This window comes from Camponotus vicinus, unplaced genomic scaffold (genome assembly GCF_025532165.1).
Source record: "Camponotus vicinus isolate PSW18456_S1 unplaced genomic scaffold, iyCamVici1.0 SCAF_9, whole genome shotgun sequence".
NCBI classification, from domain to species: domain Eukaryota; kingdom Metazoa; phylum Arthropoda; class Insecta; order Hymenoptera; family Formicidae; genus Camponotus; species Camponotus vicinus.
In genome coordinates this window covers 17,070,332-17,096,109 of record NW_028141981.1, presented here as the reverse complement: position 1 = coordinate 17,096,109, position 25,778 = coordinate 17,070,332, and the positions used below count along the sequence as shown (strand labels likewise).

At 37.7% G+C, this 25,778-nt stretch overlaps 4 protein-coding genes and 1 long non-coding RNA gene across 21 annotated transcripts in view; 3 read left to right on the top strand and 2 right to left on the bottom strand.

Moving 5' to 3' along the window:
- Positions 1-117: 117 nt before the first annotated feature.
- Positions 118-2,639, bottom strand: Nst (phosphoglucomutase 3-like protein nst). The gene is made up of 4 exons (XM_083108773.1): positions 2,430-2,639; positions 2,188-2,258; positions 787-2,113; positions 118-654 (listed from the first exon to the last, which is right to left on the bottom strand). Exons 1-4 carry the CDS (start codon positions 2,522-2,524, stop codon positions 522-524), a joined length of 1,626 nt encoding a protein of 541 aa, XP_082964899.1. The 5' UTR covers positions 2,525-2,639; the 3' UTR covers positions 118-521.
- Positions 2,640-3,012: 373 nt separating this feature from the next.
- Positions 3,013-5,449, top strand: Ttll12 (Tubulin tyrosine ligase-like 12). The gene is made up of 2 exons (XM_083108772.1): positions 3,013-3,171; positions 3,262-5,449. The coding sequence occupies exon 2, from the start codon at positions 3,285-3,287 to the stop codon at positions 5,118-5,120; it is 1,836 nt and encodes a 611-aa protein (XP_082964898.1). The 5' UTR covers positions 3,013-3,171; positions 3,262-3,284; the 3' UTR covers positions 5,121-5,449.
- Positions 5,024-14,060, top strand: LOC145977095 (uncharacterized). 5 transcript variants are annotated; one of them, XM_083108767.1, is made up of 6 exons: positions 5,024-5,161; positions 6,320-6,881; positions 7,006-7,958; positions 8,056-8,278; positions 8,418-9,356; positions 9,702-14,060. In XM_083108767.1, the coding sequence occupies exons 1-5, from the start codon at positions 5,124-5,126 to the stop codon at positions 9,156-9,158; spliced, it is 2,517 nt and encodes an 838-aa protein (XP_082964893.1). In that variant the 5' UTR covers positions 5,024-5,123; the 3' UTR covers positions 9,159-9,356; positions 9,702-14,060. The 5 variants fall into 5 exon arrangements, with proteins under 5 accessions (XP_082964893.1, XP_082964895.1, XP_082964892.1 ...); XM_083108769.1 differs by having other exon boundaries at positions 5,030-5,161; positions 6,647-6,881; XM_083108766.1 differs by lacking the exon at positions 5,024-5,161 and adding an exon at positions 5,524-6,134.
- Tara (SERTA domain-containing protein 2 taranis) overlaps positions 10,186-25,778 on the bottom strand; it is an 83,990-nt gene continuing 68,397 nt past the window's right edge. For all 13 annotated transcript variants that reach the window (XM_083108775.1, XM_083108777.1, XM_083108778.1 and 10 more), the window contains one exon: positions 10,186-19,111. In XM_083108775.1, coding sequence (XP_082964901.1) covers positions 17,777-19,111 — 1,335 coding nt within the window. In that variant the 3' untranslated portion in view covers positions 10,186-17,776. The remainder of the gene's footprint in view (positions 19,112-25,778) is intronic.
- Positions 19,120-24,709, top strand: LOC145977102 (uncharacterized). Its single transcript, XR_014440416.1, has 2 exons — positions 19,120-21,209; positions 21,508-24,709. It is a non-coding gene; the product is annotated as an uncharacterized LOC145977102 (long non-coding RNA).

Sequence of the window (25,778 nt, the reverse complement as noted above, 5' to 3'; positions counted from 1 at the left end):
AACTTTAATAACTTTTTAAGCATATGCACGTCATATTAACTTATTAATTTAAAATACTCGTGCTGACAAAATATTTATAGAACGTTTTTTTGGTGAAGTATAAGAAAAATAAAGAGATTGAAATTTTATATCTGATTTGTATTAAAATACAAAAATATCTAAATAGATACGAATTAGATATATAACTACAATATATATTAGGATATATATTATCTTGTAAAAATAGGCTCTAGAATAGACCAGCAGTAGAAACTATCAGTAGAAACTTGTATATTGCAGTACAATTCATCTAATAAAATACTTTTCACAAATTATGTAAAATGAAATAATGTAAAAAGTTTCTCGATGATTAAATGATCAGTTCTTTAGTACATCTATATTAAAATTTTTTTTAAATACTGTTTTATGATATTTTATGTGCAAAGATTAAACTGCAATATACAAACAGAACTTGAAATCTAGCAAAATACTAAATTATTGTTTTTTATATAGTGGATATAATTATATGACTTCAAATTTAATCATGAGGGTTCAGGTCCAACACCATCTGCTAATCTATATATGAGTGAGGCTACTTCCACAGCTAATTTGTTAACATCCGATGGATTTTCACATTCCGCATAAACTCGCACGATGTCTTCAGTTCCAGAAGGCCTGAAATAAAAGTTATGATTAAAACATTAATCATGACATTACAATGCAATTGGTTTTTTTGATTAATTTTTTTCTCAATAAATTTTTAAACAAATAATAGATGGTACTTTAGAAATATTTATTGCATTATACCTAACGAAAGATCGACCTCTTGAATATTTAGACACAGCTTTATCAATCTCTTCTTGTAAACCAACAGGCGTCAAGCAATGTCTTTCCGCGTTCGTTGTTGTTATAATATTTCTATCTCTCACACTGACTTTAAGTTGCTTATTCGGCAAATCATTGTAACTCCTTTCCCACTCGATAATGTCCCAGCCTTTGGCGTGTAATATAGTCTCGACTAACAGCATATCGCTCAATGCATCACCGACCGTCTCATTTATCAAATCAATTACGTCTTTCAGTTTTGTGGAGGCTGTTTTTTGTGCTTCCGAAAGCTTTTCATTCTTAGCATGATTCTTAATAACTTCCTTAGCAGTATCCTTGAAGATTACGGTTCCATGCCCATTTGCTTCGAAATAGATTCCAATATCGAATTCCAGCGCTTTCTTGTGCAAATGTTTCACACCAGTTGGCACGCACGCGACTGGTACTTGTAATACGTTTGAAATGTAATCAGTTGAACCACCGTTAGCATATGCAGTTTGTACTAAGCCCAATTGTAAAGATAAACCGCTCGTTGTTAATAGTTCGTTAAAATAGGCTGCTACCAGCGTCGCTATTCGATCTCCATCCAAAAGATGGAACTTGTTATTTTCGTCTACATAAAAATACACCACTCTATCGGCATCCCCGTCTATACTGACGCATCTAACATTTGTTTCAGAAGGGACATTTAAAGGCATGGTCTGTTGTACTTTGATATAATCTGCGCCACACATGTGATTCAAGCTTCCGCTTCCATCATTGAATAGATTAATATCTAATGCATCCATCAAATATCTTTGAAATTCCTTTACTGCAATAGCACCAACACCATTTGCAGCATCTAAGTTTAGTATACTTGTGTACTTTTTATTGTTTTTCTCAGCACCTCTAATGCTTTTGAATACTGTTGCAAGTTTTGAATAATACCCTTGTAGTGTGGGATCGCCATAAGCACCATTAGTGTTTATGCATACGACAACATAGTGTAGCTGTGGAGTTGTAACTAATCCTAAATCTGTAATATTACCATTCAAAGCTCTGATTCCTGCTAGTGCAGCATTTAATAAGGTAGGACTACTTTTACGAGAATCTCTTCCTGTTATCACCTTGGCTGGTGCTGATAAGTCAATATTTTCTTTTATAGATATATCTGTTAATACGTGTATCAAATCACTATCTTGCACATTAGCTAAATTTGTCGCTATAAGTTCCCAAGAAGCTTCAAGCATTTCTCCAGCAGGATCAATGAGTTTAATACCATTGTCAGGCTCCAAGTTATGACTTGCTGTAATCATTAAACCTATGGCAGCTGTAAAAAATATAATCATTAAGGAAAAATAAACTTAAAAATATTTAAAATTTTTATTTTATGATATGTCTCACCTCTTGTTGCTTTTGATCTTAAAACTGCTAAAAGACCCATTCTATATAAAACATGTCCCAGAATATCTGATCTAAAATTAATAAATACATTTAGAATTATTTTAAATAAAATATAAGATTTGTGTGGATGTTATACTATAAAAATTATAAGAAGAAACGAGTAAAAAATTATTTTTTTATATAATATTTTTAAGTAAAGAAATCAACAGGTGTCAGTGAGAAAAATAAATGAGTTTATTTACTTTGTTCTAAAGCCAGCTGTTCCATATGTGATATATTTATCATATTTCCGATTGTATTCGGCATTCACAATATTTTGAAAATAATTGGATTCCATAATTATATCAATATTAAATTCAATATATGCTTATTCAATATATCACCGATTAACATAAGATTTGTAACATGCACATTGCGTACGAAAATATACCACCATATGGTAGATATCTGCTGTGTTAAGGTAAAAGCACATAAAACTGCATAGGCGCATAACCATAAGCATAAGGAAATTGATTGGTCCACAAATATATGCATAAGAAAATGAACCAATCAATTTTCTTATGCTTATGGTTATGTGCTCCTGCAATTTTATGTGCTTCCACCTTTACTTGGATTAACAGTCATGGATACATGAATATCTAGATACGACGTGCATCATACATCTCAATTGGACTAAGAATCTGATTAGTCAACCTATCCCAGATAAAGTATATGTGAAATCAACCAATCGCAAACCAGAATTACGTTAACCCATTATGATTTTTGATGTATTTATCAGAGTACAAAAAAGTGCTTTATTCTTACTTGATATAATATAAACTGCGTTCCTATTTTATATAATACAAAATGCATTGAGAGATTGTTTTCAATTTAAATAGGCACAGTTTATTTTAAATATTTTTTTGTATTATATGCTCTCTATTCAAATTGATTTCTATCGATAAATTAACTATTATACGTGCATCCATTTTAGAAGAAATATATGTAAGCATCGATTGTTTTACAATTACACATGTGAATTTATTATTTCTTGTTATATGGAATACATAATCGTTAAATATTTACTTGTTCTAGGCATACTTATTTATTTTTATATAATGGATGGTGAAAATTTATTTAATATATTTCTTCAAACACATCAGCTACAACTTCAATCTTGTGGTGTTCCACAATTATTCTGGGAAAGTCTGTACAAGAAATTAAAAAATCAAATTTTTGATTCTGGTCTTGTCTTCCAATTGGCAAAGGTAGAATATGAGAATGAAAAAAGACACATTACAGAGCCAATTTGGAAACTAATTGTATCTGCAGAAAATGGTATTTCTGTACAAGATCCAAATAACATTTATTTGATTGATCATGCATGGAGCTATGATATTCGTAATGCTCGACAAAATTTAATTCAAGTACCTAATCTGCTTAATCGTATGTGCTTATTGATGGGCATAGATATTAAAGCTGAGGAACAGGAAAAAATTGAAAATGTTATGAAGGAAATGTGGCGATACAATCAGTCGTATTCAATAAATTATGCAGCAATAGAGGACAGAATGCCAATATGGTATATTATGGATGAAGTTGGATCGGCGATAAATCACAGTAATGAACCAAATTTTAGAGCAGTGCCTTTTTTGTATATGCCAGAAGGTGTTACTTATACACTTCTATTTCCTATAAAAGATATTGATGCAGGAGACGAAGTTACAAGAGATTTTGTAGAAAACCAGACAAATGATCCTCAAAAGAGATGGGCATTATTACTGCCTTGGATTGACAGTATTTTTGAAGAAAGTTTTGAACAGACTGAGCCAGATGTAGATTACTTTTTAGGAGATTATTTTTATGAAAGCTTGTCAGAAATGAAGATTGAACTAAAGGCAGATACTAGTAAAAAGTTAAAAGTTTTTTCACATTATGATAATGTAATTAATTATTTGACAGATCCAGCATTTGAAATCACTGACAATGAAGAAGAGGCGGACATATTCTGGCTTACGTCTCACTACAAAATGTATAAAGAATTGAGCCTTTCTTTGCCTCATGTTTTTGTAAATCAATTTCCATACGAATATGTTTTGACAAGAAAAGATCTTTTGTCAATTGTATGTAAAAGAAAAGCAAAAGATAAATTATATGATTCAGATACTCTGGAAACTTATCCAGCATGGTTACCGACAACATATAACTTGAGTACAGAGTTGGTGCAGTTTGTTGTTTACTTTACACAGCGAGCAGATAAAGATTTGGATAATCATTGGATTTGCAAACCATGGAACCTGGCAAGAGGCTTGGACACCTATATCACGAATAATCTCTATCACATTCTGAGATTACCTTGCACAGGGCCTAAAATTGCGCAGAAGTATATTGCGCGACCAGTTTTATATAACAGGCCAGATATTAATCAAGTGAAATTTGACATAAGATACGTTGTATTACTCAAATCGGTAAAACCATTGCGAGTGTACGCTTACGCGAACTTTTTCCTGCGTTTTGCAAATCTACCATTCGCGTTGGACAATTTTGATGTATACGAGCAACATTTCACCGTCATGAATTATATTGAGGAGGATGCGCTCTTTCATTTAAAGTGCGCCGATTTTATCGTGGAATGGGAAAATCAGTATCCCGACTATCCATGGAAAACCTATGTTGAACCAAAGATTCTTTTCGTTTTACGACAGGTTTTCGAAGCCGCAACCGCGCAACCACCGCCGAAAGGAATCGCTGAAAATCCGCAAAGCAGAGCCGTGTATGCTGCCGATTTGATATTGGAATGGAAGGATTCCGAAATGCAGCCTAAATTATTGGAAATAAATTTTACGCCCGATTGCAAGCGAGCGTGCGAATATTATCCGGATTTCTACAATGATATCTTTAAATGTCTGTTCTTAGATATTGATAATCCAGAAGTCTTTCATATATTAAATTGAACTATGATAAGATCGTTTGGCTTCGTTAAAGGAAAAAGAAAGTATGTTAAATATTTTTTAAATTAAATATTGTATGACTGTTAACTATTGTCTTTTCATATTAACTGTGATCAAATAGCTAGATGTTATTCAAAATTTGTCATTTCATACTTCATATTCAAGAATTCAATGAAAGAAAACATATGAATAAATATGATCGATATAAATGCGCGTATCATAACAATAATATACTGTGAGAAAAATAATAGACAAATACCGTACAATTAATTTATCACAATATTTAATATGTTGTAATATAAATTAAAGTTGAAATATTTTCTGTATATGTATATCTTCTTGCATTCTAAATTATTTCGATGATTGGATCAACGTTGTTAAACAATTAATGTAATATTATCATTTTGTACGCCAAATTTGTATTTTTCAAAAATATTTTTTTTTTTAATCTTCTAATTGTAATTTATTAAGTAATGAATAATGCAAGGAAGTAAACTCGTTCTTTGTCATATTCTAGTTAATATAAATTCTTAGCATTATATTTACACTAGCGATTTATGAATTACGAAATTATAAATTTATAATTATATACATTTGCAGGCTATTAATGGTTTTGTGTTAAGTTTATCATCTAGTCATTAATTCAATAATAGACAGATTTATAGATTTAAAAAAATTGTAATCTGAAATTTATAATCTGAAATAATTTTTTAAAGTAGAACATCCATAAGAGAATGAATTGAAAATAGCTCGGATAACGTGAATATATCGGCGTAACAATCGCATTTACATTGCAATCGGGAGCAACTTCTATCTCCTTGTTTCTCCGTGGCTCAAGCATGAAAATATACCCACGGAAAACAAAGTTTTAATAATAAATCTTGATTTTTTATATTCGTACAATAAACATTAATTATCCAATATGAGAATCGTTTGCGCAGCATTAAATTGTAAATATTCGTCGGAAAACGAAGATTCGTCAAATGTCACTTTCATTAATTTTCCTAATGATGACACGTAAGTGCATTAGTAAGATAGGTTAGCGTATCTTAATGCTCGTTATTAGGATGAGCTATTTTATTTTTGAGAAATTATGAAAATGATTTGTTGTTATTTTCGTATTATATATCGACTATATCTATAATTATCATATAACTATTCTATCAATGCTTAAATTTCAAGTTTGGAAATAATTTTTATAGAGCCAAAGTATGGGCGGAATGTTGCGGTAGATCGGATTTAGCCACAAAATCGAATGCAGAATTACATTTAAATTATTACATTTGCTCCCATCACATTAAAGATCGCTGTTACATAAGCAAAACTGTGCCTATTATTATAGAAGAAGGTACTATTCCTACTTTATTTAGGACCAATTCAAGTACCAATAATGAGGATTCAATAAATATATTTGATAAATCACAGCATTTTCAAGAGATAGATGATAATGTGCCTCTAACATATTGTGATATGAATGTCGAGATAGATGAATATGATGATATCAATATTAGATTTACCAATTTGTGCAGACTCTGTGGTGAATCTGCTTTGGATGGGATAGATATCTTTGCAGCCAAAGGTATAGAGTTTAAATTAAAAGAAAGAATAAATTTGCATATGCCTATTTCAATCGATAGAGAAGATTCGATGCCACACAAAGTATGCATTGATTGTTGCAACAAATTGGAAATTGCGCACTTGCTGGTTGTTTCATGTTTACGAACTGATATACGGATGAAAAAATTCCTAAATATTGAAAGACAGGTATGAAAAAAATATTAATTTTTAGTAATTATAAATATTTTTAGACTTTTTACTTATATGTGAAAAAATATTCTTAAAATATTTATTAATTTATTGTATAATCTATGAATGTGGTGTTTTGCAGTCAAAATATGAAAATAAGTACAATGCAATAATTGATGAATGTTCATCAGAAATTGCTCAAGAGATGTGTACAGATGATAATACACATCCTTTTACATTTATTACTAATAAAATGATAAACTCTTCAGAATCAACTTTGAAAGAATTAGGGAATGGTGTATGTTCTGAAATACAGAAACATAACTTTCAGAGCATTGCAAAGAGTATTGTGTCATCAGAATTAAATACTCTGATCCAAACCTGTACAGAAGTTAACAGCAAAGCTACTGAGATTACAGAAAAAATATCACAAATTCAACAAGATAAAATCCGCAATGAAAATCATAGTATTTTATGCTTGCAATGCCAAACTTTATATGATACGCAGGAAATATTTGAAAATCATAAAATATTTTGTAATAAGAAAGAGGATGTTCCTAAACACATAACTATATCTAGAACTACAGAAAATGAAAAGTATAGAATTGAGCAGATTAACTTTAAAATAAAAAATTCTCAGACATTCAATAAAGAATGTGAAAGCAAGCAAGTAACTAATAAAGCTAAAATGTATGAGACAATTCATTGTGCTATTTGCAAACAGACATTTAAATGTCAACAGGATTATGATAATCATAAATATTTTCATGAAAATTTTATTACTGAAATAAGTAAAAGATGTGGTCATTGTAAAAAAGTTTATCATAATAGAAAAGATTTGCTAAATCATATTATGGAATCGCATGAGGGGCGATTATTATTTCAGTGCTCTACATGTGATAAAATGTACGAAAAGTGGTCTAGCTTGGATATTCATGAGGCCACTCACAGAATAGATAAGCCATATCTTTGTGATCTATGTGGGAAAAGTTTTAAACATTCCAATAATTTGAGAGGTCATAAAAGAATTCATTTAGATGAATCTATAAAAAAGAGACACATGTGTGAAATCTGTGGCGATGCATTCAGATCAAGGTAATAATTATTCTCAAAATTTTATTTTAGTTAATTTTACAAACTTAATTTCTATAAGTTAAATTGTATTTCTAAATTGTATCTTTTGTTTTTACAGATTTCATTTACGAGAACATATGAATCAACATGATGGCAACAGACCTTATTCTTGTGAACAGTGTGGGAAAGCCTTTTATAAAAGGATTCAATTACGGCAACATAAATTATCGCATGGATCCAATAGGCATGCATGTCCGATTTGTGGCGCGACATTTAATCGCAGAGGAAACATGAATACGCATATGAAACGACATAATGCAATTGGAGCATATACATGTAGTGTAAGTATATTGATAGCTTGTAAAAATTCTGTATAATTTATTGAATTTTTCATCTTTGAATATATTAATATTAGTTATATATTCTTATTGAAAACTGATTAAAAACAATATGACAAGAGAGATTAACTGATTTATCTAGGTCTGCGCTTATAAGTGCAAATCTATGAGCGAATTGAAGATACACAGGAAAAAACATACCGAGGAAGAAATAGTAGATAGCATCAAGAAGAAATGTAATGACAAGAAGATATGGCGGTGTAACATCTGTAACAAAATATTCCCAAAGCGCACTGTTCTGATAAATCACGAACGCGTACACGGAGACGATAAATTATACGAGTGCGACGAATGCGGTAAAAAATTAGCGAGTAAGAGCTCGTTGATGTATCACAAAAAATCGATGCATCTAAGAGAGAGACCGCATATGTGTCATTATTGTGGAAATTCGTTTGTTTCGAAAGAAGCGCGATTAATTCACGAAAGAATACACACTGGAGAACGTCCGTATATCTGCAAGGTTTGCAATATGCGCTATAGATGTTCCAGTAATCTCAGCCAACATATGAAGATCCACACAGGTGTCAAACCACACAAGTGCCATTATTGTGGCAAAGATTTTACGCGCAAAGGCGCGCTAATTGTCCACGAAAGAATCCACACGGGTGTTAAGCCGTATCCTTGTGAGACTTGTGGTAAAAGCTTTTCGCAAAAGAATGATATGTTGAAACACGCTAAGACGCATAATGGCAAATTAATGCAGTGTAACCAATGCAACGAAATCTTTAAACGGAAAAAAGATATGTTAAAACATATTACAGTGCATAAACAAGATATTTCGGTGATTTCAAACTATGTCAATTCGCCGTCACATGTTTCTTGAGTTTACGCCAGTACAATTGTCTCTTTGAATAGAGAAAGAATAATTTTAATTTTCTAATATAAAATAATATTTATGACTAATGCTGATTTCATCGGCATATGAACTGAAAAGTTGCTGTCTTCGAAGAAAGAGAATCTACGCCTCGAAAAAACTGTGTCAGCTATGGAGTACATGAATTTATATATTTTTCAACATATTGTAAGTATAACAAAAAAAAATTAAAATTCTTAATTGGTCTAAACAGTTTCTATACATCTAAAACTCGATGATTGATGTAGATATTTTCGAAATTCTTATTTCTTAAGATTAATAGATCGAATTATATTTCACAATAACACAATAAAGATATATATATATGGGGAAGGGGACATGATTAGTCATTTTCATAAATGCACTGTTATGTTCTATGCACACAAGTATAGTAGATTAAATAATTAATTTTTATAATTTATTATTTTAGTAATTTATTATTATAGAATTTATCTTTTCTATAATCAAATTAAAAGAAAAAACATGTATTTATTATATCTAATATATTTTCAGAGATTATATCTGAAGAGGCTGCATGTTTTGAGAAAGAGATCGCTGCTGGATAAAATCTGAGCTTGGATTTTTTGTAAAAAATCATAGTTTATTAATGAGTTTCGTCACATCATGTTCTCTTATCTTAATACGTTTTTCAAGAAAGAATGAAGATTGTCTTGTAAATCAATGTTTTTAGAAAAGCTGTACAAGTAATATTTGGTCTAGCTGAGTACTGTAAGCTTGAGACATGTAAGTATTTGAAAATCCATATAATTCATATATACGTCACTGTAGTTTTCTTGTTGCTTGCTACAAGATATGAACGTCACATAAAACAGGGAATATATTACGTATAAAATTAATTTCCATCTAAAAAATTTTTTACGATATGTCGATATTATAATAATAAATTATTTTGAAGGATGAACTTATGAGATAATAATAATCTATGTAAGTTACTAATTGGGGACTGAAAAACAAAGATTAGGTGTAATGAAAGTCATTGTTATATATAGAATAATACTCTTTATTGTTTTTGATAGTTCTTGTCGTTTTTCATATCGCACGTGCGCTGCAGTTTCTTTTTATTCAACTTTTGTCATTCAATATCCAGTTAAACGATTCTCCATTTTGACTGTCAGTTCTGCTGCTGCTGCTGTTGCTGCTAATATATTTTGGTAGAACAGTACGCGATACACAACTCCACGATTTTCAGAACAAAGAGAAACGAAAAGAAATGGCGACACGCCCGATCACTCGCGAACACACACGTGTGCCGTATTATTCGTCGACCGCATATAGGACTAGAGTAATTGCGATTTCCCACATATAACACGTTCTCCCGCATTTGCCGATTAATCTTTCTCAATTCCTAAATGATCGAGGATCACACGTGCTTTTGTGCGCAAGTACAAACGTGGGCCCGATCGAGTCGCACGCGTTCTGCTCGCTCGAACAGCTGATGACCGTCGCCGGTGTCATCGCTCAAAACTCATCACGCGCTCGTTAACAATTGTTTACATTGTTCCTTCTCTCCGCATTTCTTCAACGCAGCGGCCTCGCAACGCCACGCTCCTTCTTACTTACATTATGATCGAGTGATCGGCACGTGGTCGTCGACGATACACAATTACATCTCTCGGAGTAACGATCTCCGCGGGCTCGATTAAAACGCGCGCACCCGGCGCGCGCGTTGCGAGTGCACAGCGTCAGGTTCGAGTAACAAGGCGGACGATGACTCGAAGAGAGTTTTTCATACATTTGAGAGCGCACGATAATTTTCAGCGAAGTCTCCGAGTGCTCGATCGCGTTCGCGGATCCGTTCGCGCGAAATTGGCGAAGCCGCGCGAAAGCCGGCATTAAAGGTCAATCAGCACTGGAGAGATCGCTCTCGAGCCTTCGTCGAGCCCGACGACGGACAGCTATTACGCTTCCGGAAAATGCTGTGTGAACCGGATGACCCGGAAATGCCGTGCGTTTGCCTGACGGCCCGTCTTGATTCGCGACCGCCTCTTTTTTATCCCATATTTTTTTCTTTCTCGTTTCTTTTAAATTAATTAACTCTGTCTCTCTCTGTAACTGTCATCCTTCGCGCTACTATTTACAATGTACAACGTCGTGCATCCTTCCTGCCCTAATTTTTTACGACGGCGCGAGGATCGGCGTATCCGACCGCTTCCCCATCGACGATTTCTCGTCGTTCCTTTCGCCTGGAATTTTTACTCTTCGCTCACAATTCTCTCATGATAAAGGAACAAGGTCGAAATTGAACGAGTTCTCGTAATGACGGTCCGAAACTATTTATTATGTGCGCGCATGTAATAAGTAATTGAGCTTCGATCAGACATAGAATGATATAAATAATCGTATATAATTTTCCGCTATAACATAAGACAATGCTGAAATTAATTATAAACTTGGCATGAGTCGTTCACACTAAGAGAAAAATATCACGTATATTGTATAAATTTTTAATCTTGCAGAGTCTGCGCAAAATGCAACAATCTTTGATCGTAGAAATCTGTAAATGTCTATCGGAAAAAATAGTTTCGGGAAAACTCGAGAATGAGAAAGCGTCATCATATCAAACAATCGTTATACGCGTAAATAAAAACGAATCTCATCCAAATATCGCCACGACGATGAGGAAGAATCGATTGCGCGAGCTCGTCGCCGTCTTATATTATTTATCAAGATAAATATATACATACATATGTATATATAATAATAATAATAATATTAATAATAATAATAATAATCTTATACGCACACGTACACGCGTGTACATATACACTTTTCTTTATATATAATATATATAATATATATCTTATTTATATATATATTTTCTCAATATTAGTCTTATTATATCCTCTTTTCATTTTTCACTTAAAACGTATCTCGCATTATTTATACTATTTACAAACGCCTCCATCCGTTGTCCCATTAGAAAAGAAAGGAAAAATAATAAGAAAAAGAGACTCGCGATAATCGTGTTAGAGTGTGTCGCACATCGTATGCACGTCGGCGTGCCGAAGATTCGCGCGCGACCTTGCCGTCGGGTTTTAACAGCCGTAACTTTCTCTTTCGGCGGTTTTTAGGCACTTCACGAAACGCGCGTATCCGATGGCGAGTTACGCGTCCGCGTGATCGCGAAGAACCTCAACGAATCGATGCCAGCAGCGCTAATGTTTGCGTTTAGCCTTGCCAAGGAAGCCAAAAACTCCCGGCGGATACTTGACAGTTATGCTTATATGTCATTCAGATAATTGTGATGTCTGAGAAGGGATTCGTTAGACACGCAGGCGGACTTTAGATTTCCTCTAAGGAAGAATCACAACTTTTTTATATGCTACTTTACAGACAGAATAATCATAGACTAAAGATATAGTACCGATAAATGCATTTCAAATGTTTCTTTTATATTAGAGTTTTTTCTATATATCGAAATTTCACTATTTTAATCTTTAACTCTTTTGTATAAACTCGCCTACAGTCGTAATTATCTTCGCATAGACTATTGTCGATCGCGCCATGTCAGCGAAGACAATGGCTCTGGTAACAGTCGAATAGCAATCGAATTTGATTCATTGAACCTACGTATGTAGCAATCGATTACGACTGCTCCTCAATTGTTTACGTATAGATTTACGATTGACATGATCGCGAGACGCTGCTGGCACGAGACGCATCGGTCTTCGTAACCCCTTCGTTTACAATAAAATTTCTTTTCAGAAGAGAATACACGCATTTGAGATTTTTGCGCTTCTCTGTATTCTGTTAATTTGAAGAGAAACATATATATATAAGTTACTTTTTTAACATATATTAGATCTGTTCCCGATTGAAGAAAAGGGGTTTCTTAATTTATAGAAACGCGACTTGAAACACGCGCGATTGTACGACGCGGTGCTAATCACTTCCAAATATAGCTTTGCTTGCTCAACAATATCGTGGAAGAACAATGCGGCTGCTCCACTGAAAAATGTAGTGCACAAGGTATTTTTGCATATTTTCAGAGCGGTAATATTTGCTAAATTATCATTTTATCACACTTCATTTCGCTAAGTGTGTGCGATAACAAAAAATGGCAATCTATTTATAAATTATATTATTTAATATTTAATTATAAAATCACTCAACTTTAATTAAATTATGAGTCGAGTTATAGTAAATTATAATTACGAATGATTATAAAATATGAAGATATATAAATACATGAATGATTTAAAGAATCTTAGAAAAAGATGTTGCATCACATTGTTTTTCTGCGGAGCAGTCAAACGCACGTCACATGCGCGAATCCCTCCTTCAGCGTACAATAAATCGGAGGGTGAATCGAATTAGAAATGTGAAAAAAACTCGTCCATTAATTCACTTACGTTCATTTCACAATGTATTCCCAAACATCGCGTAATCTTTCCACCAATCTCTCTTTTTGGAATATAATTTTCTAGTCAGAAATAATTCATAATTATATATATTCTCAATTTTTCGGGGATAAACTTTACAAAAATTTCAAATGTACACTTTCTATCTAATTTATTTTTCGCAAAAAGTTAAATCACTACCTATTCGGCGAATTCAAATTCTGTGCAGCATAGTAAGATGATGACAGCTTCTTAGCCGATACCTTACTATAAACCAACTCTCTTGATCGGAAAGGAGCCATCGCTTTCGCCTAATCACTGCTCTTTCCCTGAGAGATTCGAATCTTCACACATGTTCTGCGATCCCCTGCGATTCACCCACCGTTATTATATGATAGGTGTTCGACACCCAACGCGCATACAATGTATATGTAACGCCATACATAAAATCTCGTGTGTGACACTCTCGCGCGATCAGATGCATCGGTTTGTACGTACGCTTTTTCCTTTATCTAAACCCTCCCCGCGCTCATTAAAAGTAATATTGCTCGTCGTATTTGAAGAAATCGCGCGGAGAGAGAGGGGGAGCATTATCGTTTAGAAGGGGATTGGAGGAGGGAAAGAGGGATGTGACAGAAGATGGGTGCCGATCGTAATGCTATAGTACAAAGTAGAAAATGGAACTCGAGGAAGGACCGAGGATAGCGGTTCATAGGGTGAGATGAAGGGTTTCTTCTTTCCCGACGATTCGCGCGCTTATACTTAAGAGCTTAGCTTAGTAAGTAACGCATATATAATATATATATATATAATATATACAACAAGTATCTATAGTATATCTCGCGTATATCTCTGTGTATATGTGTTATGTCGTACGTGTTATGTATATATATGTGTATGCGTATATGTCCCGCGTGTCATCATAAGAGAGAGAACATCATATATATAATTACAATTTAAATCCAACTCTATCGTGATATATAATTACATTTCTTTTTACACACATGCACTTCTTTTACACTCCTTGTGTTCTTGTGTCCCTTTCTCGCACACTCTCATTCATCCACTCGTTTAAGTAATCAGTCGAGTCGATAAGTTATTATATTCTCTTCGTAACGTTAGACTTTCTTAAATCGTTTAGCTTTTAAGTATAGCTGCTCTCTTGAATGAATTCGTGGACGTTGAGGGCGAGATCGCGTACGGATCCACGCGAGAAGATGCGTCCGGGGTCGAGGATGGGCTTCAAATCGACCTTAACTCTCGAGCGTTCGCCTTCTTCACGCGCGCGCGCACGCCGGCCACTCTCTAGTTTATATTTAATATGTGTACATATGATACATTTATGGGAGATCAGTGACGCGCAGTGGCCACCGTGCGACGATCCGAAGGGGAGAACGTTATCCCGATCTCTAAAATGCAGGTACATTTGTCGACGTCGTACGTCGAGACACAAGATATTCACACGAAGGCGCCGGCGTCTCGCCTTAATCTCCTTAGGATGCATCGTCTATTACATATAACACATACGCACGCAAACGCATGACATGGGTCCTGTTTCGTCCTACTCACAACCGCAATTACTCCAGTTTTTTTTAAATAATGTGACATTGAAAGAGTAAATAATTCATATTTCTAAAAAGTGTATTTTGCGATTAATTTCTCATTAAGAATATATATATATTTTTTTCTACATCTTTAATATAAATTATAAAAGTTTTCCTCGCTTTCTATATCTTATATTTCTCGTCTGTTATTCTTTTTTCCTCTTCATATTTTCTTATTTATAAACAGGAAATTTGTAGACTCATGGTCATTTTGATAAAAGTTAATGTGGAGTTCGCATTTAAAACGGTAGTTGAGTCATCACTGACCTATGTCATGCATTTTAGGGCTAACTCATTGCGTTGGAGCTTAATGGACTTTGAAAACCTAATGGACTACTTTGCATGCTTAATTTTAATATTTCGACTTACGATTAGACTTTGTGATTGAATCATGGCATATATTTCTTTACTATGACTTGGTGTAAGAAAAAATTTTCTAGATAAATATTACTATTTGCTGAAAGAATAATCGTCAGTTGTAAATCGTTATCGTTAACTAGAGTGAGTGTTCACGACAAGAAACATACGTCGCTTTGAAATTAAAATAATAAATATATTAGAATTATTTGTACTTTCAGATGTATATATACATATGTGTGCATATCTCTTAGAATGTTAAAATCAAGATAGACAAATATTATTCCTAAGACGATCTTTCATATAATCACTGTATGAAAATAATTTTTGTTCTTGACGATGTTAATGTTCTTGCCGATACACTCACTAATATTAAAAACACGCATTCTATTGCACAGCCCAAACATATCTTGTAGTTCCAACGCAAAATGTTTAAACCCTTTCTTTCATCATTCCTCATTCTTACAACATGTAAACAATCGAGACTGAGTCGCATTAAGCTATCTATCTACCTACCTATCTTGGTTCAACAATTTCTTTTTGACGAGATATCTGACAGATATTCTTTGACGATCTTCAACACACGCGAGATTAAATACTCGAATAATTTGGGCGATGGTGCGACCACTTTCTCGATCGAGACGCCGACGTCTCCGATTTACATCGTATCACGCTTACGACAGTAGGACGCGTCACGACGACCCCGAGCGACGGAGCGATCCGTGCGAATTCGGTACGCGTTCGGCTTAAGGTATGTATGTGTCTGTATGCGTGTTTGTCTGTCTTAGAGAAAAGAAGCACCAGGCTACAGCCGCCCTGTAGCACCATATGACTTGTGTGTGCGCTTGCACTCGCGCGTGTTTCTTCGTGCGTCATGCGTATAATATAGGCCACGGCGGTCGTATATATAATATATATATTATGTGTGAATGTGTATACATGGTTACATGCTGGGTACGCGCGAATGGTGTATCATCGACATTATCATCGATTGGTCACATTCGCCCAGAGTCGTAGACTCTGCTCTTGAGCGTCATTTCATCAAAAAGATCTCTCGGACGATCTTCCTCAGTAATTTCAGAATATAACGTACGAAGAGGGGGAGAACGTACAGAAGAGGAAGCAGAAACTCCCCCAAGCCAAGTGACTTCGATCACAGTGTTCTCGTAGTTTTCCGACCTCGAAGAGAAAGCTTCTTCTCGTATTCGACGCGCAGCTAAAAAAGCCTTCTTCTCTTTCTCTCTCTTTCTTTTCCATCCTCGGATCTTTTCGCATATGTCTTAATCGCTTTTCCAAACATTCACTGAATGAATCTTCAAGCTTGCAGATGCAACTATGGAAAGTTTTAATTTTCCAGGTGCGTCTTATCAGGCGCCGAATGCAGAATTGCACGTCTCGATCGCCATTGTACGTTTATTGGAGAATTGACGATTATCGATGGTTTTCTCAAATCTTACGGCTTATTTTGAGATAAATGTTAATCGCGTTTACACCTGGCTTCGAAATTCCATGGCGGAGAAAATGATACACGTGATAGTCCGATACGAAAACCGTCCGAATTTCTGCCGGGACATAGGATTATCCGACGCGAATAGCAGCACCTGTCGGTTCGCGGACAGTAAAGATTCTTCTTCAACCCCCCTCCCTCGCCTTTTTAACTCTCAGAGCGCTCTGTTGTTTTGTCTGCACCTGCGAATGTGCCGCGTGTCATGACGCGTCCGTCCCTCGGGGAGATACTTATTGTGGGAGACGTTAATTAGCGATAGCGTAATAATAGTAATAATAGTAATATTAGTAATAGTAGTAATAGTAGTACTAGAAGTAGAGTAGCAATAGTAGTAGAAGTAACCGTAACCGATAGTGGTAAATAGTCACGGGAGGATAGTAGTAAAAGTAGTAGCAATAGAGTTCACTGTGGTAGCAGTCATAACAGCGGTGATAAAAGGAGCGAAGGAAGAACGAAAGTGTCGCAGGAGATTACTCGGTATCGTATTCGTCTGTCCGTATGCATGTGTACGTGTGTAATTGACGCGACAATAAATTAACGCGAAGAGAGAAGAAGGCGGCTCCTCGAGAGTCGCCGGCCAGACGTCGAACGCTCCAGAGAGAGGGTGAGCCATATTCATCGCCGCCTCTCGCCCGCGCGCCTTCCAGGGACTTTTTCGCAGGATTTTCGCGTGCTGGCCGTCGTTGGGGATCTACTTGCCCCCTACGGCGTCAGGGGATAGAAATCGATGAGGTGACTCAACGATGTCAAGGTCGAGGGCTATGATCCTACGCACATCAACGACTCGTGCGTACTACTGCTGCTACCGACGTTGTTGACGCTGGTGCTACCGACGTTGCTATTGCCGCAGCTGCTGCCGCAACTGCTCCCCGAGGACATTAGATGTTGCTGCTGCTGCTGCTGCTGCTGATGGTGATGATGCTGATGATGGTGATGGTGGTGATGATGATGGTGATGATGATGCTGTTCCTGGGTCGTTGTACTTCTCAAGATGTCGTCCGCCGAGAGGGGCGTCAACTTCCACCCGGGCATAAAGTCCAGGTCGAGATCGGGCCCTATGTCCACGTCCAGTAGTTCGTTGTTGTTGAGCGGGTCGAGCGGCGACTGGCTCGACAAGGATAGCACGCTGCCCCAGTTAATCGATCGGCTGTCGTCGCTGTCGCCGATGCCAGAATCGACGTCGGTCTCTCCCGACGACGTCGGTGGCACGGGGAAAGGCGTTAACCTGCCTTGCTCAGGCGGTTGCAATTGAGCTATCGGTGCCGGTACGACCGGCTCCATGGGCGGCGGACTCCTGTCCCTCTCCATCTCACGTTCCAGGTGTCTCAAAGTGTTGCAGATCAATACCGACCTGTGGAGGCTTGGATCCGGGAACTGGCGGTACCTGGCGAGTTTACACATAGAGATGTTCAGAACGGCGAGTCGTCGCTGCCGGTAGCAGGCTCGACCGCGTCGGCACCAACTCGATTTGGAACCTTCGCAACATCGCTCGTTCGCTCGATAACTCGAGCCGAGTTCCAAGTAACTCTTGCCGTTCTCCTCGCGACGTATCGTCGGCGGTTCGTAATGATGAAGCGCGCCCCATTGCGGCTGAGATCTCGATAGTTGATTATAACCGTTGTTGCCGATTGGACTGACGGCGCCGCGCTGGTGATGATAGTAATGTTGATGATGTAATTGCGTCACCGTGGACGAGGCCGATGTCGAAGGTGACGCCGGCGATTGTTGTTGCTGTTGCGATTGTTGTTGTTGCGCCTGTTGCGTTGATTGGGAAGATGAATGGTGCTGTTGGGACGAGTGTTGCTGCGATTGTTGCTGCTGTTGTTGCTGCTGCGACTGCGAGGAACCCGTCGCCGTGGGCTGGCACGGGTTCGTTGCCTGTAGGCAGGGTGAGCTCACCTCCATCTCGTAATACGACGTCGACGTCTGGTTCAAGGGCGGTCCATAACTGTCGTCCATCGCCCACCAGCTACCGTCCACGCGTCCGAGCTTCGACGGACTCTCGCCCAAGTCCATATGGAATTCCATGCAGCCAACACCACCCTCCAATTTGCGTTTTCCTGCCGTCGCCTGCAGACCCATCATTGCACAACTCTGAAAGCACGCGTAAATCGCTACCATTAGCTCCACATACTTTCTCGTACGCATTTCTAATTCTACTTATGGAAAAGACATGCATATTTAAGTTATAATTCCATCGTATTATATATTTCTAATGACGCTAACGACTAAGATTGTTAAAGGGCAGCATTATCTCGCGTATTCGTCGGCGTTAATGCAATAAAATCGAATGAGCGCGCTTAGCTTCGCGCGTCGCACGGAGGCGAGAGAGTAGGCAAGAGAGGACGTGACTCAGACGCTCGGCACTCCGACGAAGCGATGGAGAAAATGACGTCACGCGACTCCCTAGCCCTGAAGAAATCATCAGCGGAACGCGAACGATCGCTGCTGGCGAGCCGGTTCGACTTTCAATAATATCTTATAAACATTACAGTTCGCTGGAATATTTGCGACAGAAGAATTCACACATTGGAGAGACTCGACGACTATAAAATATTAAAAATCTTTCTTTACTCAATTACAAATTTTTTCGTTGGCAATTTTATTTTTATTTGTAAAATTATATTATTTATAATCTATTATATTATTTATATTATTTAGAATATTAGTTGAAAGAATATTTATTATATTTAGAATATTATATAGAATCTAATTATATTAATTATATTATTTATATATAATCTACTTTATTTATAAGATTATATATATATATTTTTTTATTACTGTGTGTGCGCAGCCGCAAAGTTTAATTCGTCAAGAGGCGATATTTGTCATTAAACATCGTCGGGAGCTTTAAATCCTGAATATGAAAGTCGCAAGCATTTCTCTCGCGGTCTAAAGAATGCGATAGCGTGATACTCGATCGGCGGATTATAATTCTTTCGAGTCTCGTCGTCGATCGCGTAAGGGCGGGTCGAACTCGCGTGCGTATCTCGCGACCCTACGAAAGCAATACCCACACAGTCGTGGATGATTTACGCGCGTACGAGGTCGCGCGAGTGAAAGTAAGTAAATAATCGTTCCTCCCTCCAGCCCTTGCTCACCTCGGGAGACAGAGAGACGCGTTTCTCCACTGGTGCGAGCGAGAACGCGCTCTCGCGAGCGTGAGAAAGAGAGGCCGAAGTAGGGGGAGTTAGAAGGGCGAGAGGACAGAGATGGGAAGAGGAGGAGAGGAGAGAGAGAGAGCAAGTAGTGTATCGCCACGGTTGTGTTCAGAGATGCCGTGAGATGTCACCGGCGATATGTTCGTCGGCTGGCCGAGTCCACGTGGCCTCCACATGACGTTTGATTTCACGAGAAAAAGATAGGGGGAGAGGAACCGGGGTGGGACTTTACTCCGGACAAGATCGAAAAAGTGACGGCGCAAGGTCGGCCGAAAGGGTAAAGACGGACTTTGCCTCCTGGGCACGTGGACGCGTGAAATTCGAAACTAAGGCAGAGGACGCGACCCTAGAATCCCTTTCATAATCGCGCGATTAATCCCATTACCAAAGTCGATTATCATCTCTTTGACTTAACGTCGCTAGACACGATTATAGAGAGAATTGCCACTTATAAAACTTGGATAATTCGCGAAACTTTTACAAATTTGCATTAGAAATAATCGTGGCTGCTATTCCGAATGTTTCCAACTTATAACTTATTAAATTTCCAGTCTCGCGAGTCCAACTAAAGAGGGAAAAAAACATGTTTTTTGTTCATAATATGTAATTTTGAAAATACTACCAAACGACATTATTTTATAAAGTGTGTTGAGAGATTGAGATTCTTCGGATTAACGCTTTTGCGTTTTTTCAGAAAGTTGAGGAAAGTTGAAAACTAATGTCCTCTCATAAGCTAAAGCTGATAAGGACGACTACGTCATTTCACTAAACGGTCAGCAAAATATTAAGTTTTATCAGTTTCTCATATAGATTCGTTGTTCGCTGACCAGATTTACGATGAAGACAAGCCGCTAGCATTTTGTACGGAATGTTTCGAGACGATAATAGGATTCGCTCGGCGAACAGACGTCATCGTCACCGTATTTCCATCGAACTCGGCTTCCGCGCGTCACTACCACGCCACAACAAGCAATGCTGATAGCACATACAGCTCTACTGTTATAGCTGTAGTCGCGACCGAATCTATCGTGAGTAAAGACAAACATGCAGAATCCACGAGACGCGCGATATGTTTCTGCTATTGCTCTCTATTTTCTCTTTATTCCAGCTATTTTATAATTTCATTATATTCTGATAGATTATCAAGATAAAAAAATTCTAGATTTAACAAAGAGATGATTAAATAAATTATAATTTATAATTAGAATTTTTATATTTATATTTTTAACTATCACATGATTATACAAATAGTTAAATGCTTTGGTGTTTAACTTTTTGTTGTAATTGAACGAATATAATTTTATATAAAAATGATCCGGATTTCAGGTTTGACTTATCAATCAAACATGATGGGTTGGATAGAGTCGAGCATCGCTACTTGCGACCTAGTAGCTACGTCCCTGGTCTGACTCGAGTATCTCTAGCGGCAACAGCTTGTGCTCTTGCGGCCGCGTATATCCGCCGCGGCCGTCCGTAGCGGCCTACTTGGAATATGACTCGCTCTCGCGGAGATTCTCCTTCCAACGCGACGTGGTCAACCGGTCAGCTCGGAGCTCCGAAGAACGTTCGTAGAATCATGGAGGAAAAACAACGCGATGAATCTCATCTCGCCTCCTGGCATCGAGAAAACGAAGCGCTTTTTCTGAAGCAACTTTTTTAAATTTTTAAAGCGATATCCGCTATTCCGCGCAAGGCTGTAACAATTTACGTTCTCTAGGTGAATTTAAGATAAATGAAAGATAAATGAGATTAAATCCAATCGTTGAGAAATCATGATTCTAAAACGTGCGCTACTTTAAATCTAGGATGCAAAATGACACGCAGGCCACCGGATATAGTTCACTTATCAAACGATGTAATATAACTCTAGAGATAAGTGACAGTTTTTATTTTCCTCTATACTTATCATTGACAGATTGCTGGCGCGAACACGAAATCTTGGTTATCTCGCGTTTGAAATTATATAATAAGTTTTAGATTGCGAGAAAGAATCCACAAAATTTTATCCACGCGATGAATCTACACACTTTGTATATACATATTGTTCTATCGTGGCAAGATGAGCTCGTGAAATCGAGGATATATGCGTAGCAACGCGAGTTAGTAATTTCGTCGTTCGACGAAACTTTGTCATTGTCTCTCGACTTCTTAAGCAAGGCTTCTTGGGCATATACTTGAAAATTTCGGCGGGATTTTGCGGGCGGGCGGGCGGTTACGGATGCGGTTGTAATCCCGGCGTCTCCTCCTCTTACGTGCGATATTTGCGAAGCGTGACCGGGCACTTGTTGAATCGACAACGGGAACGGGAACAAGAGGAACACCGGGGGCGACGGAGAAAGGAGGCGAGAGAGACCGGGGCAAAGCGTAGAGGATAGTGCGGGAGAAAGGGGCAGGAGACGGATGGACGGTGAAAGGTAAGGTGGTTAGAGAAAGGAGGAAGTGCAGGAGGGACGGAGGGAGGAAGGGATGAAGAGGTACAAAATGCGAGATGAGAGAGAGAGAGGGTGACTGGTGTGAAAGAGGGTCAGAGATGGCTGGGGAGGACGAGGGTGAGACGACGCACAGATGGGACAATAAGGGAGAGGAAGGGGCGAGAGGAGGAAATACACTGGAAAGGATTAGTTGTACGTGGCGATAATATGCGGTTCTTAACTGGCCGTAAATCAGAGTTGAGAGACGCCACGCCCCGGCGCTCCTTTTCCACTTGTGAAATCCTCGTAAGTTGCATCTCGTTTGTAGATCTCGCAATTTCGTGTCCATCGATAATTATTAGGGGGTGCGCGAGGTCGTCGTGAAATCGTGACATAAAAAACGATGATAAATTATTCGGCAACGCGCATTTACATCTGATATTTGATTTTTTTACATGTATATTTTGCAACTGATTCAGTGGCTCGATCGTTCTTTTATGCATTAAAAAAAAACACACTTTAAATCGCGCGTGTACCTATTCTTTGATTTTTGCACGAGAGTGAATAATCTAAAAGAACTTTCCGACGTGTCGAATAGTTTCCAAGATATTCGCGCATTACAGTTTTCACGAAGTTGGACTGCATAAGTCTTCGATATCGTATTTAAATATAAAGGAAGTCATAGATTCCGCGACGTGTGGCAACTTTGACGGCGAGTGATAAAACGGATTCGCCACGAGCGAGCAACAGGCGTCAAGCGAGCGAGGGAAGAATAACGAAAACATAGGGAACATAAAACCCGGAGAAGTTTTATCGCGGTTCGAACCGGAGACGAATACGAGGTAACCCAGTGCGCCGCGAGACTTGGATAACCGTATAAATCGTTGGAAAGTAAAAAAAAAAGATTGCACTAAGAGAATTCGTCGCGTCGCGATTCAATGCGAATCAATGATCAATGAATGCGGATGACACGTTAGAAGTAGAGGAGCCTCGCGACATATCCGACTACAACCGGATGACAAGATAGGTGAATTTATGAGCGGTAAAGTATTTGTAAATAATTGAACAGCTGATATGCGAGAGTCGAATCCGGTACAATTCTGACGAATCCAATTTCTTCCAAGGATACGAATCAGCGTTTGATATCTTCGCGTATAGCAAAATATCAAGACTGTCATTTATAATTCAAGTATAAGCAAAAAAAAACGAAAAAAGTAAGAAAATACAAATTTAAATTCTAAGTATAGATTGTGTCCTTAGACGCCTAGATGCTCAATAATGAGAGCGCTTTTCATTAATGAGCAAAAAATTGTGGCGATGGATAAAGCTGATAAAATCAACAAATAAAAATTGTTGCAAATATAATGTATAACGCGACTGAAATTAAATTAAATAAACGCAAATATAATCGCGTGAGTTACAAAAATTTCAGGATACATACAAATATACGTGTACATATTTACACGCCGTATATATACATTTATATATATACGCATATACGCCGTTCTCGACGCGCATCCGTCCATCAAGTGAGAAAGGAGTCTTTTTGTGTGAGCGTGTAGCAGTGGCGCAAGATAGTAACGGCCCGCGTGGCTAGTAAAATCCCAAGTGGAGAAGGTTCGCGGTGGATCCGGCTCTGCCAGGCGATGAGGTAATGTTTGCCTCGGCCGGCCGCGTCGAGTCGAGTCGAGTCGAAGTTATCTAGCAACCTCATAGCGACAGTGCCGACGTTAGAAATCATTGCGCCTTGATTCATTTCGCGATCGTTAATTAGCGTTAACAAAGATTCAATCCTCTCTCGCTAATAATTGTAAGGACAAACTCCAATCGTCCGCGATTGCGCATTATCTGTCAAGAGGAACGACCACTTCGCTCGCGGTAGAGATTGTCTCGGTTAACGATCGAATGCTTTATTAAATATTATATATATATATATATATTTTTTTTTTATTGTAAAGAGTGCTCTGAATCTTGTTAAAAAAAATTACATTGAATCTTGGACAATCTGGTAGCATATGTACTGTATTATTAATTTTTAGATATATGAAAGATTAACGATGGATATGTCTGAACGTGATATATTTAGAAAAATGCAAATAAAATCGCTTAAATCTTGATCAATTGTAAATACTATTTAATTTCAATAATGTTTGAAACGCGCTCGAATCAAAGCTCGGTTGATCGGCCATTTCGAGTCGCCGCATTTATATATATATACATATATATTACCGATTACGCGTATGTGCGTATATTATTAACATAATTAAATATATATATTAGTGTGGTAATTTTAACAATGAAACATCATTGCGTATATATAAATTATGACTAAAAAAATGTAAGTAATGCAACTAAACATGAGCCCTTTCCTTTATTTTTCTCTCTCCTTCTCTTTCACAAAATATCCATGTACACATGATACATAATTTTGCGGAAAGCGTATAATGTTTGAATGAGAGGAGAGAGATTAGGGTAATGTATGTTGGCTTTATATATTTAATATATAATTTTCTAAATCCACTGTCTCTTGCCGGCCCTGCTCGCTTCGCGAACGCGCTTCGAAGGCTGAGTCGGCCGAGAGACCAGTCGTCGGGTAGATAAAAGTAGTCGTTGTATGGTGTTGGTACGTGTGTATGTGTGTGTGTGTGTGTATGCATGTATGTGCGCGTTCACACGCGCTCGACGTTGATATCGGCGGTGACGCGCGCATGGAAGAGTACGGCGGTATATATAATACATGTATATGAGTATAACGCGGATATGTGTGTGTGTGTGTGTGTATACGCGCGCGCGCAAGTTGAATTTTCTGCGCCGCGCACACATATACACACGTACACACGCACACACGTACACGACGTCAAAGCAACGTTGGCGCGCCACGGTGGTCATGACAGCATGACGTCAACCGGCCGTGTGTTATTTTCGAAAGGGGACTCGACGGTGGCGGCGCCGAGAGGAGAAATTGCGAAGCGGCACAAACAGCCGGAGCACGTCGCTATCGGACTGAGGAACAACGAGGCAGGCTTCGGGCAATGCGAGCGAGCGAGCGAGCGAAATATGTCGAAAGGACTCGCTCGGTTGCGTCTTGCGTTGTGGATGGAAAGTATTTTTATGAAGACACACGCGCAAATAGCTGCGAGAGCGAGTTACCAAAACTTTGTTTTACGTAAATGAATAATAAGCTTG